The 15,750-nt window shown below is 35.4% G+C and overlaps 2 protein-coding genes across 3 annotated transcripts; both read left to right on the top strand.

The window, feature by feature from the left end:
* The first annotated feature begins 4,417 nt into the window (after positions 1-4,417).
* On the top strand, positions 4,418-8,863 carry LOC112511819 (amino acid transporter AVT1C-like). 2 transcript variants are annotated; one of them, XM_025117617.1, is made up of 14 exons: positions 4,418-4,522; positions 4,643-4,690; positions 5,145-5,348; positions 5,716-6,038; positions 6,169-6,383; positions 6,726-6,749; positions 6,871-7,051; positions 7,127-7,349; positions 7,444-7,579; positions 7,670-7,689; positions 7,787-7,932; positions 8,044-8,087; positions 8,200-8,262; positions 8,522-8,863. In XM_025117617.1, exons 3-14 carry the CDS (start codon positions 5,167-5,169, stop codon positions 8,615-8,617), a joined length of 1,653 nt encoding a protein of 550 aa, XP_024973385.1. In that variant the 5' UTR covers positions 4,418-4,522; positions 4,643-4,690; positions 5,145-5,166; the 3' UTR covers positions 8,618-8,863. The 2 variants fall into 2 exon arrangements, with proteins under 2 accessions (XP_024973385.1, XP_024973377.1); XM_025117609.1 differs by having other exon boundaries at positions 5,134-5,348.
* A 983-nt stretch (positions 8,864-9,846) lies between these two features.
* Positions 9,847-15,123, top strand: LOC112511812 (pumilio homolog 4). The gene is made up of 12 exons (XM_025117596.1): positions 9,847-10,473; positions 10,575-11,116; positions 11,198-11,382; positions 12,131-12,229; positions 12,284-12,716; positions 12,804-12,945; positions 13,019-13,126; positions 13,596-13,808; positions 13,893-14,000; positions 14,179-14,373; positions 14,785-14,959; positions 15,043-15,123. Exons 1-12 carry the CDS (start codon positions 9,847-9,849, stop codon positions 15,078-15,080), a joined length of 2,865 nt encoding a protein of 954 aa, XP_024973364.1. The 3' UTR covers positions 15,081-15,123.
* The last annotated feature ends 627 nt before the right edge of the window (positions 15,124-15,750 follow it).

The raw sequence follows: 15,750 nt of genomic DNA, 5'->3' as shown, positions 1-15,750 counted from the left end.
AAAGTAATGTCACTTGATAAGCGCTTCTCCAAGTAAACGTTTGGTAAACGACACCTAAGTGTATTAAATTCTTTTATGATAATGTTATAACCATAAATCTGAATATGCATTGGATGTAAACATACTGCAAAATCTCACATTTTTAGATGTGGGTTTTCACAAAATATATTATTATTATTATTATTATTATTATTATTACGAAAAAAAGGAAATAATATCAAAATGATGTTATGTGAAGCGGAGAATCCATGATGATGATAAGTAAATCTTGATAAATATAAAAAAATTTCAAGATTCAGGATAATTTAAATTTTTTTTTTGTCTCTTTTGAAATTATTGTTGTCAACTTGATAGGACATTTATGTTTAAGCTTATCGGTACTTGTTAAATTAATGGTAAATTGTATGAAAAAGTAACGTATTTTAATTTGATTCATATTCTGGGTAACGTACTTTCAAAACTTTCATTTTGATATTTAAGATGTAAAATTTTAAACATTTAAGTACCCGGGTAACCGGTTGAAGAATTAACCGATTATCATGCTGATGTGGCGAGTGATAAGATGAAATTGAGTTGAATAGCAAATAATACTGAGTTGGATACCACATCACTCACCATATCAACATGGTAATCAATTAATACTTCAACCAAGTACCCGGATACTTGAATGTTTAAAACTTTACATCTTAAGTACCAAAATGAAAGTTTTGAAAATACGTTACCCAAAATAGAAATAAAGTAAAATACGTTATTTTTTCATACAACTTGCCTGAATTGATTGAAGAATTCGAGTTTAAATTAATTTATTTTATTAATTTGTATACAACCATTTAAATCTTTTAAATTTAAATTTAACTTTTAAAGAAAAAGTTGTACCGAATCATGCCAAAATGTTGGGAAAGGCATCCACAAAGAATATGTTATATGATCATGTTGGGTTCCTTTTGTCCACATATTATAATAACATGTAATACTTCCAAGTTACATGTGACATATTCATGTACCAAAATTACTTTAATTGAACAATCATTTTTTTCCAGTGAAATGTAAATAAGGATAGACACGTAGATATTTTAAACATGTTGGAATCTCGGCTCCAAAATGAATTGCGTAATCGAGTTTACTTCCGATTCTATGTATAATCAATATATTGGTACAACTTAAAGTTAAGTCGATAAACTTATAGATGCTTCACCAGCTTAATTAGGGTTCGGTATTCAAGTTGAGATCTTTATGATGCTCATCTTTGGATGCATGAAGTGTTGACGTTTTGTTGTGATGGTCAAAATAACGGATTATTATACTTTATCAATGTATCAACTCCATTACTCAAAGCGATTGCAACATTGCACAAAATGTGTGTTTATAAAACCACAAGGATGATGTCTGATTGATTTAAGCTTGGACTCCAAAGGTCAAAAGTGTCTGGAGATTCCAGGTTCAAATTCAAGGAGGAGTAAAAATCTTCTTGCAGCCACAAAGGTTCAAATGCGATGACTTCAGGCTACCCGCAAAGCAAGTGGTCGTCCTTATTCGGCTTGCATAGCTAGTTGGATATCCAAATTAATAAAAAAAATGTGTTTTATAATATAACATCGTTTGAAATTTTAAATGTTATCCTGTAATTTTAATAATTAATTTATTTAAACGTATAAAAGTTTGTAATGACAATTTAAAGATCTCATACTCCGATCCAGATTTCCTCCTAAAAAGACGACAATTTTTCAATTTTGATCTTTATTCTCTGAAATATATATTTTTAATAATAATAATATTATTATTATTATTATTATTATTATTATTATGGTGAAAATGCGAATTAATTGTAGAAATGATGGGATGTGAAGCGGAGAATAGAGAATGATAGCCAAATCTTGATAAATGCAAGCAATTTTCAAGAATGTCATATTCTCTCTTGTCTTTCTCAAGGATGGTTTCTATGTATTCTGTAATTTTTGTAACATCATTTCTAGCTTATGTCTTTATATTTTTACATTTAAAAGTTATGAACTTAAATTCTAGACTTAGGACAACCCATTTTTTATATGATAACTCATTCGTTCAATTATTATGTAGTATTTGTTTTTTTTGGAAATTAATTAAAATAGTAAATTTCCATACTTTTAATTTCAAAAATGTCAGTGACAGCTCCTCAACTTAAGTGGAACCTTTATCTAATTTACAGATTTGGTGTCCGCACATGCAGACATGGTTCAATAATCTTTTCTTTTACATTTGACTCATCCGCAAATTGAGGAGGTGTCACTTGAGGACCTAGTGATATTTTAAAATTCCGGGAGAGAAATGGTTAAGAGATGAATACAAAGCCTGAAAATGGCTATTTCTATTAATTCCCCTGTGTTTTTTAATTAATTGTTACGTAATTGATTAAATTGTACGAGTCATCATGTATTTGTACATATTCACCTATTAATGGATTAGACATTCCAATTGATTCAGATTTTGTAGGAATCATATGAATTTTGAAAATATATAAATAATTGATTAACATTGTCGTTTAATGAGTTGAAAATTGGATCAAAATATTAGATGGATCAAGTCCGACCAAATGGATAATCAATAGTAATATCTAACGTATGGAACCGATCTGATCCATACATCCATTGGACCAGTTGTCAAATGTCAATTGAGTTAGATAAGATGACAAAGTTCAACATCCAATAGAGGAATAGATCGAATCGGTATATCGAATCCACCTGAATTCATTGTATTTAAACCGTTAAACATCTATATCGGGAAATTGGTAACTTTTTATATAGAAAATCTTATCAAGTTAAGTGACATTTCCTTAAAAATAAATGTGTTTAATGAAAATACTAGTTGTATACCCGCGCAATGCGGCGGGAGCCATGAATTTTAACGATTTTAAAGTTTCACTGGTTTTATTAGAGAAGATTTAACGATGATATAAGTTACACTTGATTTATACATATTAATACAATTTGAATAAATAAGAGTTATGGTTCCAATTACAGTCTATCGTTGCAAAAAATTGTATGACAGTTTAAAATCCAATATATTTAAAATCTAATATATTTAAAATCCAACATATTTAAACGACTCTACAAATATATACGATTTACACCAAGAGCAAATAATCAAGAGATCGAGAGCGAGAGTTCTAGAGCAATTGAATGAGAAATGAATAAGAGAACTTTTAATAACTCATGATGAATATCAGTTTGAATATCACATTGGGAGATGGGGATAAGACATAGAGGTATGAAAGGGTGAAGACATGAGTGAAAAGTGTCAAAAGTATCTTGGGAACAAGAAAGAAAAGGTAATAATGTACATTGGTAACTTATACTATATGTTATTTTAATTGTAAATTAAGGGTGCGTTTGGTTTGCAAGAATGTTTATGAGGGATTTGGATTTGCAGGAGGGATTTGGATTTGGATTGGATTGAATTTAAAATTCATTCATGTGTTTGGTTTGTAAGATTTGGATTGGTTTGCAGTATTTTGGAATAATAAGCCTATCCAAATGCACCCCTGCAACTTCAATTGTTCCAATAAACAAATAACACCATAATCACAATGCAGGCCAAACTACCAATTGCTATCCTAACAGAGACGAGATCCTGTTCTACTTAATCAAGTGTAAAATAGGGAAACTCATAACAAAGAATAATCAAGAACGCTGGAAATTAGGTCAACAGAAATTAGTTTCCTGCTGAGTGATGAGAAGGGGCGAAGAGGAAGAGAGGGAAATCTTTACCTGCTGAGTGATGAGAGAAGGCGGCGAAGAGGAGGAGAGAGCACCGACGAGAGCGGGACGACGAGGGGGAGAGATTACCGGCGAGGAAGAGAGAGCTCCGACGGGTTAGGGCGGTAGGAAGCGAGAGGACGGGAAGGGAAGCGGGATCTGTTAAGCGAGGAGAAGGGGTGGAAGCGATATTATTGGATTTTGATTTTAAATCCAGACCATTTGCAAAGGATTTCCAAATCCCATGTTTAAGGGATTTTAATGAAATCCCGGGATTTCAAATCCTGACAATTTGGCAAACTAAACACATGATTGGAATGAATTTTAAATCCAGATCCCCCCAATTCCATTCTATTCATGCAAACCAAACGCACATAAGAGATTTTAAAACTGAATGTATAAAGTAATAGTACTTAATGCATTATGATAAATCTGGTTTTTAATGTAGTATAGATATATTATTTTGGTAAATAATTAAAAATTGTGATATTATTTTAATTACTATAACAGAGAAATGGAACGTGGCCTTTGTTTTACGAGTCAAAAACTATGCCGAAAACAGAAGACAGCCCAATCACATGAAAGTACGCATCTTGTCGTCTTCTCCGTCAGCTACAATCGGATGAGAGAGAAGCCACAACTCACACAGAGATATCAGCAATGGCCTTGCCATTATAAATGGTAGCCATTGAGCTATCAACACAGCAACTAGCAGAAGAAAACAGACCACTGACTCTGTTATTGATTTCTTTTTTCTCTGACTTGAAGCTCTGTTTGTTCTACTTCATCTGGTAAGCAACAATGGATCCTTTTTTCTCTCTCTAGATTCACGTTTTTCACTTGACTCTATTACTACAAAAGCTGTCACTCTTTTTGACGCTTTGTTTTTTATGAATTAATTGGTGAATCAGGAAGGATTTTTGCTCACCAGCTCAGCATCATTCAATTGTTCAAAAAAGGTAAAAACATTAATATCGAGATATAAATGTTCCTTTTTGTGCAGACATGTTAATTCGCCAATTTTGGGCTTTAATTCGATATTCGCCTTCAAATTCTAGTGGTAAACGATGATTTATTCTTGGTTTTCTTTGTCATTTCAAACGTCGTTCTACTCTTAAGCCTAAAATCGTCTCATATTATTTGATTTTGCATTTTTATTCGTTTCACCAAGGTATTATCAAGATTTTATGCTTAACTAGTGTTTTAATCTGTAGAATTATCAGTGAACTTAGACTTATCATTAGTTTCATTTCAAGTTTTATCCCGATTTTGCTGAATCAATGCTTGAATTTATGATTTCCCAATAAATTTGTGTACTATTTTCGACGAATTTACCCTCTGTTATTATGCACGTCACCATATGTTTGATGTTTGTACGCTCGTAACTTTATCCCCTTTGAAGTTTTTGCAAAGAAGGCTGCGAATATAAGAGGAAATGAAGAACTCAGTATCAGACCACGCCTTTTTCATTGAGAGTGATGATGAGGATGAAGACAAGGATTCCATTAGAGGTGAAGATGATGGGAATGATTCGGATTTTTCAAATTATTCCGACGAAAACCCTCAACATCAGCGCAAACCCAGTTCCTTAAACCCATCGTGGCCCCAAAGTTACAGGCAAGCCCTCGATTATTCAAAGACTTATCACTTTTTGTGGCTACTGAATCTTGTTTACTGACATGTTTCACTTTAGCAAACACCCTTCATTTGATTAAAAACACATGGTTTGAGTTTACCCAGTTAAACTGGATCCCTTTTAACTCCAAAGTCTCGAGTTCTGAACTTTTTGTACCAGAAATCAAGGACCACATAACTTCATAAGATGGCACAAACCAAGATTGGTGGTGATAGATTTGCAACAAGATCCTTATATATGTATATATTTTGTTTGTAAAGTTGTTAAGGTTTGAAATTTAAAGGTCTAATTGAATCAATTTGAATGAAAAGAAAGTAATTATAAGATTTTCTCTGCATGATGTTTCAGGCAATCGATTGATCTGTACAGTAGTGTACCGTCGCCAAGCCTTAACTTTCTGGGGACTCCAAATTTGTCGCGATTAGGCAGTTCGTTTCTTTCTTCATCACTGACAAGAAGACACACTCCTGAGATACTCCCGAGTTTGAGCAAACCTTTCTTGCCATCAGCAACAGACAATCAGCAGCCACAAGAAAGACGTAGTTCTCATTCCCTTCCTCCTCCACGGGGATCTTCTGCCAAGAAGTTGCCACACTATCAGAAATCTTCCAAGGTTTCACATGAAATTCCTCTTTCTAGGCAGAGCTCATACGGCCAATCAGTGCTTAATGGTATATGCCACAACCAAAATTTTGTGTTTTGATCTTAATATCTGGTCTTTGAAACCAATTAGTTAACAGAAGATCACCCTGTTTGTACATAAATCAGTCATAAAATCGATCCCATGATGATATTTTGTAGGCATAAATGTTCTTTGTGGAGTAGGACTTCTTTCAACTCCTTATGCAGTGAAAGAAGGAGGATGGGTTGGATTGTCCCTTTTGTTCGTCTTTGGTGTCCTTTCTTTCTACACTGGTATCCTTCTTCGATACTGCTTGGATAGTCAGCCTGGTCTCGAGACTTATCCAGATATTGGCCAGGCTGCCTTTGGCACCGTGGGTCGTCTAATCATTTCTGTAAGTTTTCTTAAATACATACATACATACATACATACATATATGTAGGGGAAGGTTTAAATAAGGATAGACAAGAAGGTTGAGAACATAGGAATAAACGATTCATATGTGAATTATTGGTAATTCCATAAAAATCCTTTTGAAAGATGCATATGTGAATTTTTACCTATTATTCACATATGAAGATGCTATTGTGAACCCATGTTTATTTCACCATTGATTCATATGTGAATCATTTTTATTCATACGTTCTCAACCTTTTAGCATTGCCAGGAAGCACATATGGTAGTTAAATTCTGACTGTTGCTGACCAAGTTATCCTCTTTCTTGGCTTTGCTGCAGATAGTTTTGTATGTGGAGTTGTATGTAAGTATATCTGGCTCTATTGATGGCTTAAATCTACATTTGTTATGCAAAGGTCTCTTAGGAGCTGTACCTTACTTGATTAACGTTGATTTTAATTAGATCATCCTGTTATCTGCTGCAGGCATGTTGCGTTGAATATATAATCTTGGAGAGTGATAACCTATCTTCTCTGTTTCCAAATGCACATTTAAATCTGGGAGGATTAGTACTCGATTCACATTATTTATTTGCAATTATGATCACTCTTGCTGTGCTTCCTACAGTTTGGCTCCGCAATATGAGTGTTCTCAGTTACATCTCTGGTAAGCATGATCAAATACGTTAATGGCTTGCAAAACGTTCCAAAAGCTGTAACTCTACCATTGCTTTTTATCCAGCCGGTGGAGTTATTGCATCAGTTCTGGTGGCCGTTTGCTTGTTTTGGGTTGGCTTGGTGGATGACATTGGTTTTCAAATTGAAACCACGAAGACATTAAATCTCTCCAGTTTTCCTGTGGCTATCGGGCTTTATGGCTATTGTTACTCAGGACATGCCGTTTTCCCTAATATCTATACATCAATGGCCAAAAGGAGTCAATTTCCTATGGTCCTTTTAGCCAGGTAAAGTATGCATCTTGGATGAACACAATCATCTTATCTGTTAGCAATCTTTAATCACTTTCGTGCATGCTAAAAAAGTCCATTTTCTGTTCAGTTTCGGAAGTTGTGCTGTTCTTTATGCTGTAGTCGCTGTAATGGGATACATGATGTTCGGGGAATCAACAGAATCACAATTCACTCTTAATCTGCCAACGAATTTGGTTGCCTCTAATATTGCTGTGTGGACTACGGTATGTTTAAGTACAATGATGAATGCCATTTTCGTGTGCTTAATGCTAAATGCATACAGTTAATCCTCCATTTGTTGTTTTCATTTGCAGGTAGTCAATCCATTTACCAAATATCCTTTTGCTTGAATTACAGTTATAATTCATACTAGGAACTATATTTGAAAAGATAGAAGCTAGTTTATAATGTATTTCCTTAACTAGGATCACGTATGCTTTGACCATATCTCCAGTAGCCATGAGTCTTGAGGAGTTGATACCATCAGATCGTATGAAATCTCATATCTACTCCATCCTCATTAGAACGTCGTTGGTGCTCTCTACTTTGGTTGTAGCCCTTTCCATCCCCTTCTTCGGTAAGTTTGCGTACACACAAATATGTATCCATATATATATTTACCCTCTAATCTAAGGTTCCTGTTTGCTTCTTGTATGCACTAAGGATCTTTGTTTCCTCTATCTTACAGGTCTTGTTATGTCGCTGATCGGATCTTTACTCACCATGCTAGTGGTATATTATCTATTTCGAGTCCCTAATTTCATTCATTTTCACTTACCCTTTTCTATAATCAAACAATAAGACCGGAATATTATACAAATTAACATGAATTTTGGTGTTCCAGACGTTGATACTTCCTTGCGCTTGCTTTTTGAGCATCCTAAGAGAAAAGACAACTCGTTTTCAGGTAAAAACGTATTACTTTTGACACATGCTACGTTGCAACATGCTCGTTATCCATGAATGTATGTTGTCAATTGTCATACAACCGACCTTGAGTGCCAACTCAACTGGCAAGTAAATAGATCGCCAGTTTGAGTCCCCTCAACAACCATAAGGATTTCTAAGAGATGCGTCAACTGGTCTAAACACTCATGATTACAGAAATTGTCATACACACTCTATTTGTTTATTTTCTAACACTCATGTCACGCCTTGATTTGCAGAGATCACTGTGTGCCGTGATCATTACGGTTGGGCTTGTGTCTTCGATTATTGGAACATATACAGCATTATCCGAAATTGCTCAACAGTTGTTCTGATCATGTTTGGTACTCAAATAGTTGATTGTTGTTGGTGATGAATATAGAAATAGATTATACACCGTTTTTGCTTCTCATGGGGGTATTATTATTGTTATTATTAATTATTATTGGTGTATGTTGGGATGTTCAGTATGGAATTTTGTCTCCCTTCTTTGTGCAATTAGCATGAAGTTGGTGTTGTTCCCTTTAGTTTGTACTCCATTATTCCCAATTTCATGTCTTTTAAGACATTAATATTGTTTACCTTTTTTCTTTATCATTAATCTTCGACATTTTTTTTTATTAACTTAGATATCTAATTCACTATACGAGCCGATTAATTCCATGACGACCACCTACTTTGCAGATTGTTCGGAATCAACGCATTTGAACATTTTATAAAGATTATAACATTTTTTGAAAAACTAAAATAAAATATTGTTTTTCAAGAAAACAAAAATCCTAAAAATTTAATGATGGTTTTAAGAATAATTATGCTTGTGATTCTTACCATAAATCTATATATATATACCAAAATATATTTATGAAAAAGAAAAAGGAAACCCTCTTGTTTGATGGTATAGAAACCAGAGTGGAAGCATCTTCCCATGCACGTAAACCTATAAAATGAAATAATCTTCCGATATTTTGGTATCAAGATTCAGCAATCCCTTCCTTCAATTCGTCCTTGATACACATTCATCTCTAACTATATTTCGAAAAATCTCCACCTCCTTCGCCCATTTTCATATCATTATTCTTGTTCTTACTTTTACTTTTCAATTCTTCACGACTCCTTCCTAGATTTGTGAATTTCAAACCTACATATGGTTCACGTCACTTTTATCGACCCTCATTCAACGTTCTACTCTAACAATCTCACAACCGTAAGTTAAGTTTTGATTCCTTCATTACGCAATTTCTGATTCCCGATTACTGTGTTTTTGTATTATAGATTTGGGTTTTCTTTCTTTTTTCATTTGATTGATTGCTGAATCACATTTATTTTCTTTTTGTATACGTGTGTGTGACTTTGTGTTTCTTTTGGTTCACTTTAGGGAGGATCACTCAATCTGTATTAATGCTTAAAGGTGCGTCATGTATTACACCCTTTTCCATAATGGTCTTTACTGAATCATGGAAATCTTGATCTAAATTCTTGATTTTCTTGGCATTGGGAATTTAGGGTTTTTGGATAGGGAGTAAGGAGGAGGTCTATTCAGATGTGAATAAAGATGGAAGAGGGTATGATGAAAGCTTTAGATAATAGTTTAGAAAGTGAGCTTGAATTGATACTCCGCCAAAGGGATAGTAGGGCGGTTGGTGTTCAAGAAAGAGATCTTAATATGAACAGGAGTGGTAGTGCTCCACCAACTGTCGAAGGGTCTTTAAGCGCGGTCGGAAGTCTGTTTAGAAATTCTGATCATCTGCAAATTGATAACCGAAATAGTCTTGGTATTAATGGAGTTTTAACAGAAGAAGAACTCCGATCTCACCCTATGTATTTAGCGTATTATTATGCACATGGAAACTTCAATCCAAGACTTCCTCCTCCATTACTGTCGAAAGAGGATTGGCGGGTTGCTCAAAGATTTCAGGTAGGAGGATCGAATGGCGAAGGAAATAGGGATTGGTGGAAGAAGAATGTCAGTAGTGATGGTGGTAGTTCTTCATTGTTTTCTATGCAGCCTGGATTAGCTATTCACAAAGATGCAGAATCTGAATTGATGGAAATGAGGAAGGCTGCCACCGGAAAAACACAAACTCTTCCCCGGAAAAACTCTGATGAATGGATTGATAGAGGTGATGGTTTGATTGGCTTGACAGCTCCTGGAATGGGTAGTAGAAGGAAAAGTTTTGCAGATATTCTTCAGGTGAATCTATCACTTAGTTTTAAAACCTTTTTTTATTTATTTTTATAATGATTATTTGTTCAACAATTGATCATTAATTGGAGTGACTATATCTTCTGCAGGAAGGACTAGAACAGCCTGTGTCTTCATCCAATCGAATTTCTCGCCCTGCAAGCCAGAATGCAATTAGTGATGTTATGAATATAAGGGGTATCTCTAATTCCCATTCTTCAAGTTTATGTAATGAAAAAGAAACATCTGAAGTCATGCATTCTGGGGCAGTCTCACCAGATCTATCTAGATTCCGGAATTTGAATTCAGCGGTTCCACATTCTTTTGCACCTGCTGTGGGTTCGTCTCTTTCAAATAGTAGAAAGCGTGAGCCACAATTGGTCAGGAGAGCCCCTAGTCCTGGCATTCCGCCTGTGGGTAGTAGCATGGTTCGCTCTGCTGATAAGCAAACCGTTGTAGGAGGACCTACACTAAATGACCTTCGAATGTCTGAGCTCACAGATGTTGCATCTTCCTTATCTAGCTTGAATCTCTCAAAAAGCCGCCTTCCTGATGGAGATAATCATTCACAATCTAGTTATCTTGATGCTATAAATGATCAGAGACTGAGTTATCAGCATCGGGTTGGTGATTCCTCAAGAAAAGATAATCTTGGAACCAATACCAAATATCTTGATATTTCTAGGGAGAATGCAAATATAGTTGACATGAATGTTAGAAAGTCCGGCATTGATGGACCAGTGAACTTCCATAGGAGGGCCGCTTCTTCTGCTGATCTAAATTCTAACCGAAACATGTATGAATTTGCAAAACTAGATGGTCCCAGCATACATAATCAAGTCGATAATTTACCTGGGATGGATTTATCTGCTCAGATGCCTACTAGATATCCTGCTGCAAATAATCATCTTGCTTCAGGTACATTATATATATATATATATATATATATATATGTATATATATATATATCTTGTAGACATGATCAATTTAATGCAGAAAAATGTATAACCGAAGCACTATGGTTTGCAAGAATGATCGATTTTGAACAAATTGGAGGACTTAATGCATAAAAGATAACAATGTGTTTCGTGATTTTTCTAGAATCACTTATGCTTGCAAAGTATATATCACAAGAATGGTGGTTTGTTTGCAATGAAAAAAGCCGGATAAGATGGTTCTAAAAGCCAGTAACTCAATAGACATTGTACTAGTTACACTCTCTACATTGCTCGACTTTCTTTACATCATACCTGCATGTATAAGTTGCTTATATATTGGTTCTACTTGTATTACATGTTATACCTTATTACATTGTCTTCTTGCACACCATTGAATCGTAATTCTACCTGTTATATTACCTATCTTATTGCTTGCTTGCACACACTATGCATCATGCACAAGCCCGCAGTCTTCACAGAAACATCCTCTTGATTATAGCGGTTGAGATAACGTCTACATACATTCAACCCCTCCTAGACCCCACTTTCGAGTGGGATATATTGGTTTTTTTTGGGGGGGGGGAGGTCTTCTCAGACACAACCTCTCTGTCTCATAGGACAGAAGCAAGTTCTGCATACATCTTACCCTCCTGACCTACCTTCTAGTGGGATATACTGGGTCTGTTTGGTTTGCACGGTCTTCATTGCCTTTTAATTTGTATTTTCAGCTTCAACTTTAAATGCTGCTGGAAAGAGGCAATTTCTGAGACAATGTAACTACCCAGCATCATCTTGCCTTCATTCACCAGCCATGGATTCTGTGCGTGGTCAATACATGATGAAGTCTTCCGAGTATGCAAATCATGGTGCAACTAGCTCAGGTAATCTTCCTCGGGGAAAAAATAATTATGTTGTTTCACATGGCCATGAAGATATGCAAGCTCTTCAAAAAGTGTATCTGGAGGCACTGCTTGCTCAACAGAACCAGCAGTATGGTTCGCCGGTTTTTGGTAGATCTGGCAGCTTAAATCATCTATATGGGAATCCCACATATGGTCGTGGTATGCCATATCAGGGAAACTTAGTGGACAATTCTGCCCTTGCGGGGTCTAGAACGTTGTCACAGCAAGAACGGGCCATCCACTTTGCTCCCCCTTTCAGAAATTCAGTGGGCGCAGTTCCTGGATCTTGGAATCCACAAGCTGACATTAACTTAGACCGAAGATATGCTTCATCATTGTTAGATGAGCTCAAGAACAATAAAACCAAATCTTTTGAGCTCTCTGATGTTGTTGATCATGTTATTGAGTTCAGGTATGCTGAGGTGTTCTTTGGTTTTCTTTCTGTTTTTCATACAGATCCATCATTGCCTTTGTTCGTTGTCTTTCTTGTATGTTGTAGTACGGATCAGTATGGAAGCCGATTTATTCAGCAGAAGCTTGAAACGGCCACAGTTGAAGAAAAGAATTTGATATTCCCAGAGATTATTCCTCATGCTCGTAGTTTGATGACAGATGTTTTTGGAAATTATGTCATACAAAAGGTATATTTATCATCCATTCATTTGTAAACTGCTTCTTTATAACTGTAAATTAACATGTCATACAAGTATGCAGTTTTTTGAGCACGGCACCAAAAGTCAAAGAAGAGAGTTAGCTAATCAGCTTATCGGTCATGTTTTGCCTCTTAGTCTTCAAATGTACGGTTGCAGAGTCGTTCAAAAGGTGATTAATTGAGCTCCGAACCTGAAATTGGTCTCTTAATTACTTATCCTTGTTTCTGTTCCATTGAGATTTGAGAAAGTTGAAAGCATAAGTTTTTACTAAAGATCCTATCTTGACCAATTACTATTATAGTATTTCTAGAACTGTGCCAAATCTCTAGTTATTGCAAAATGTTGTGTTTCTTTTGCATTTTTGCAAGAAGCCAAGAATGATGGTTTTTTTGCAATAAATAGCCGAATATGATGGTTCTAAAAGTTGGTAACAAAAAGCACAATTATGGTTTTGATTCCTAGCATTATCATTGATAACATTAGAAGGAAATGATGTCCCAGATTACATTTTCTTTTTCAGGTTTTGGTCATGTACATGCAATTAGTTTGTTAGAAAGGTTGATTGAATCAGTTCCTTTAGGTTGAGTTCTTTTTGGGATTCGAATAAATTGTACCAACATCTATCTATCTATACTCAGGCATTGGAAGTGGTTGATGTTGATCAGCAGACCCAACTGGTTGCTGAGCTTAATGGTTCAGTCATGAAATGTGTTCGTGATCAGAATGGTAATCATGTTGTCCAGAAATGTATTGAATGTGTCTCTCAAGATCAGATTCAGTTTATAGTTTCATCTTTCTTTGGGCAAGTTGTTTCTCTTTCATCACATCCTTATGGTTGTCGGGTCATACAGGTAAAAAAAACTTCCAATATTATTTACTTCTGATGCTTATATTCGAAACATTTGTGAAATATTAATTGTATTTGATACAAACAGAGGGTTTTGGAGCACTGTGATGATCCAAATACACAAGTTGTAATGGATGAAATCATGAACTCAGTTTGTACTCTAGCACAAGACCAATATGGAAATTATGTTATTCAGGTATTTACCCTTGTATGTAAAGTATCAAGTGTTAGAAAAAAGGGGTACTTTAATTGCTTTTGTTTGGTAGTATCAAACTAACATTTTGGAAGCTTTCAACCTCTTACGTCAAGCCATATTTATCACCTGCATTCATTAATGAATATATAACTAAGACCCGCATCTATTGCTTGATCAGCATGTCCTGCAACATGGTAAACCCCATGAGCGATCAGCTGTTATCAGCAAACTGACAGGACAAATAGTAAAGATGAGTCTGCAGAAGTTTGCTTCTAATGTTGTTGAGAAATGCTTGACTTATGGCAGCCCAGAAGAGCGCCAAATTCTCGTGAATGAAATGCTTGGTTCCACAGATGAAAATGAACCGTTACAGGTGACCAACTTGCTCTCTGGTTCCCCATCTTTCCCAGTTATCTTTTCTTGGATCATGTTGGGGCCGTTTACCAACACAAATTAGGTAAACGCTAAATGGGTAAGAGTGCGGTATGGGTAAGCGTTGACTGAAAATGGTTGTTTACCACGTACTTTGTAGGAAGTTCTTACTGATAACAATTTGGGTAATCATTCTCTGACTCGGTCAGTGACATATTGGTGGATGACTGGGTCAGTCAGAAGTGTATAAGCCCACATTTATTAATCTAGAATCATCAAGATTATATTTTTGTTAATTTATCAGATTATTGCATAAAGACAATCTTGTATGATGAGATCAAACACTAGAGTCTTGATGATTCCATACGCTTGCTGCGAAACTAACTGCAGTTGCTCCATTGCGAAAATACAGGCAATGATGAAAGACCCTTTTGGAAATTATGTCGTGCAGAAGGTTCTAGAAACCTGCGATGACCAGACCCGCGAACTCATCCTGTCACGTATAAAGGTCCATTTGGCTGCTCTGAAGCGGTACACATTTGGTAAACACATTGTCTCTCGTGTCGAAAAGCTCATCACTTCAGGAGGTGAGAAACATATCCTAAAACAAACTAGTTCAAGATTTCTTGATTTGTATGAGGATATAATCTTGGTTCCTCTTTATTTGCAGAAAGGCACATTGCATCATCGACGACTTCTAGTTCTTGAAACATCCTGTTTCTGATCAGAAACTAATAAGGAGACACTAATTGAAGAATAAACTTCACTAAGATCTGATCTGATCTGATCTGAATGTTATGTGATGGGAAATGGTGGTAAAAGAGGGTAGGAGAAGGTTGATTTGTAGATGAGGTGTTGATTTTTTGATAGTATACATACGGTTTTTATATATCTTGTAAAGATTGAGTGAAGTGTAAATGATCGATGATGATGATGATGATGATGATGATGATGATGGCAGTTGGTAGAGAAGAATTAACATGGTATGAGGCTATGTATAGGACCTGGTCTGTATGTACATATGCTGAATTTTGGTTCTGAAAAGATATACATATTTTTTGGTACGTGAAATCTTATTAGATTACTTTTTAAAACGGTTTTTAGGGAGAGAAAACAGGTTCCAACGTATATTGAGAACAAATTACTAATTGTGGTGACAGGTGAACCCACGATCAATAAGTAATACTGATCAACAAACGATATACAACATGTTGTGATAATAATATTAGCAATAAAGCATACAAGATATAAGAAGGGAATATAACAAGGTTCCATGGCATTACAACCGTGTGGCTTCCCAATTATGTGACTTACTGCAGTAACTTGTGACTCTAGTTGATAGGGGTGTTCAAAAAAACCGCCGGACCGCTCAAACCGG

This window comes from Cynara cardunculus (assembly GCF_001531365.2).
Source record: "Cynara cardunculus var. scolymus isolate 2C chromosome LG 1, CcrdV1, whole genome shotgun sequence".
Lineage (NCBI taxonomy): Eukaryota > Viridiplantae > Streptophyta > Magnoliopsida > Asterales > Asteraceae > Cynara > Cynara cardunculus.
This window is presented reverse-complemented; position numbering and strand designations above follow the sequence as displayed.

Coding starts and splice junctions, on each gene's coding strand:
- LOC112511819 (XM_025117617.1), top strand. CDS start 5,167: ATGAAGAACTCAGTATCAGACCACGCCTTTTTCATTGAGAGTGATGAT. Junction 7,052..7,126: donor TGTTCTCAGTTACATCTCTG/GTAAGCATGATC, acceptor CTTTTTATCCAG/CCGGTGGAGTTATTGCATCA. Junction 8,263..8,521: donor AAAAGACAACTCGTTTTCAG/GTAAAAACGTAT, acceptor CTTGATTTGCAG/AGATCACTGTGTGCCGTGAT.
- LOC112511812 (XM_025117596.1), top strand. CDS start 9,847: ATGATGAAAGCTTTAGATAATAGTTTAGAAAGTGAGCTTGAATTGATA. Junction 12,946..13,018: donor GAAATTATGTCATACAAAAG/GTATATTTATCA, acceptor ACAAGTATGCAG/TTTTTTGAGCACGGCACCAA. Junction 13,809..13,892: donor ATGGTTGTCGGGTCATACAG/GTAAAAAAAACT, acceptor TGATACAAACAG/AGGGTTTTGGAGCACTGTGA.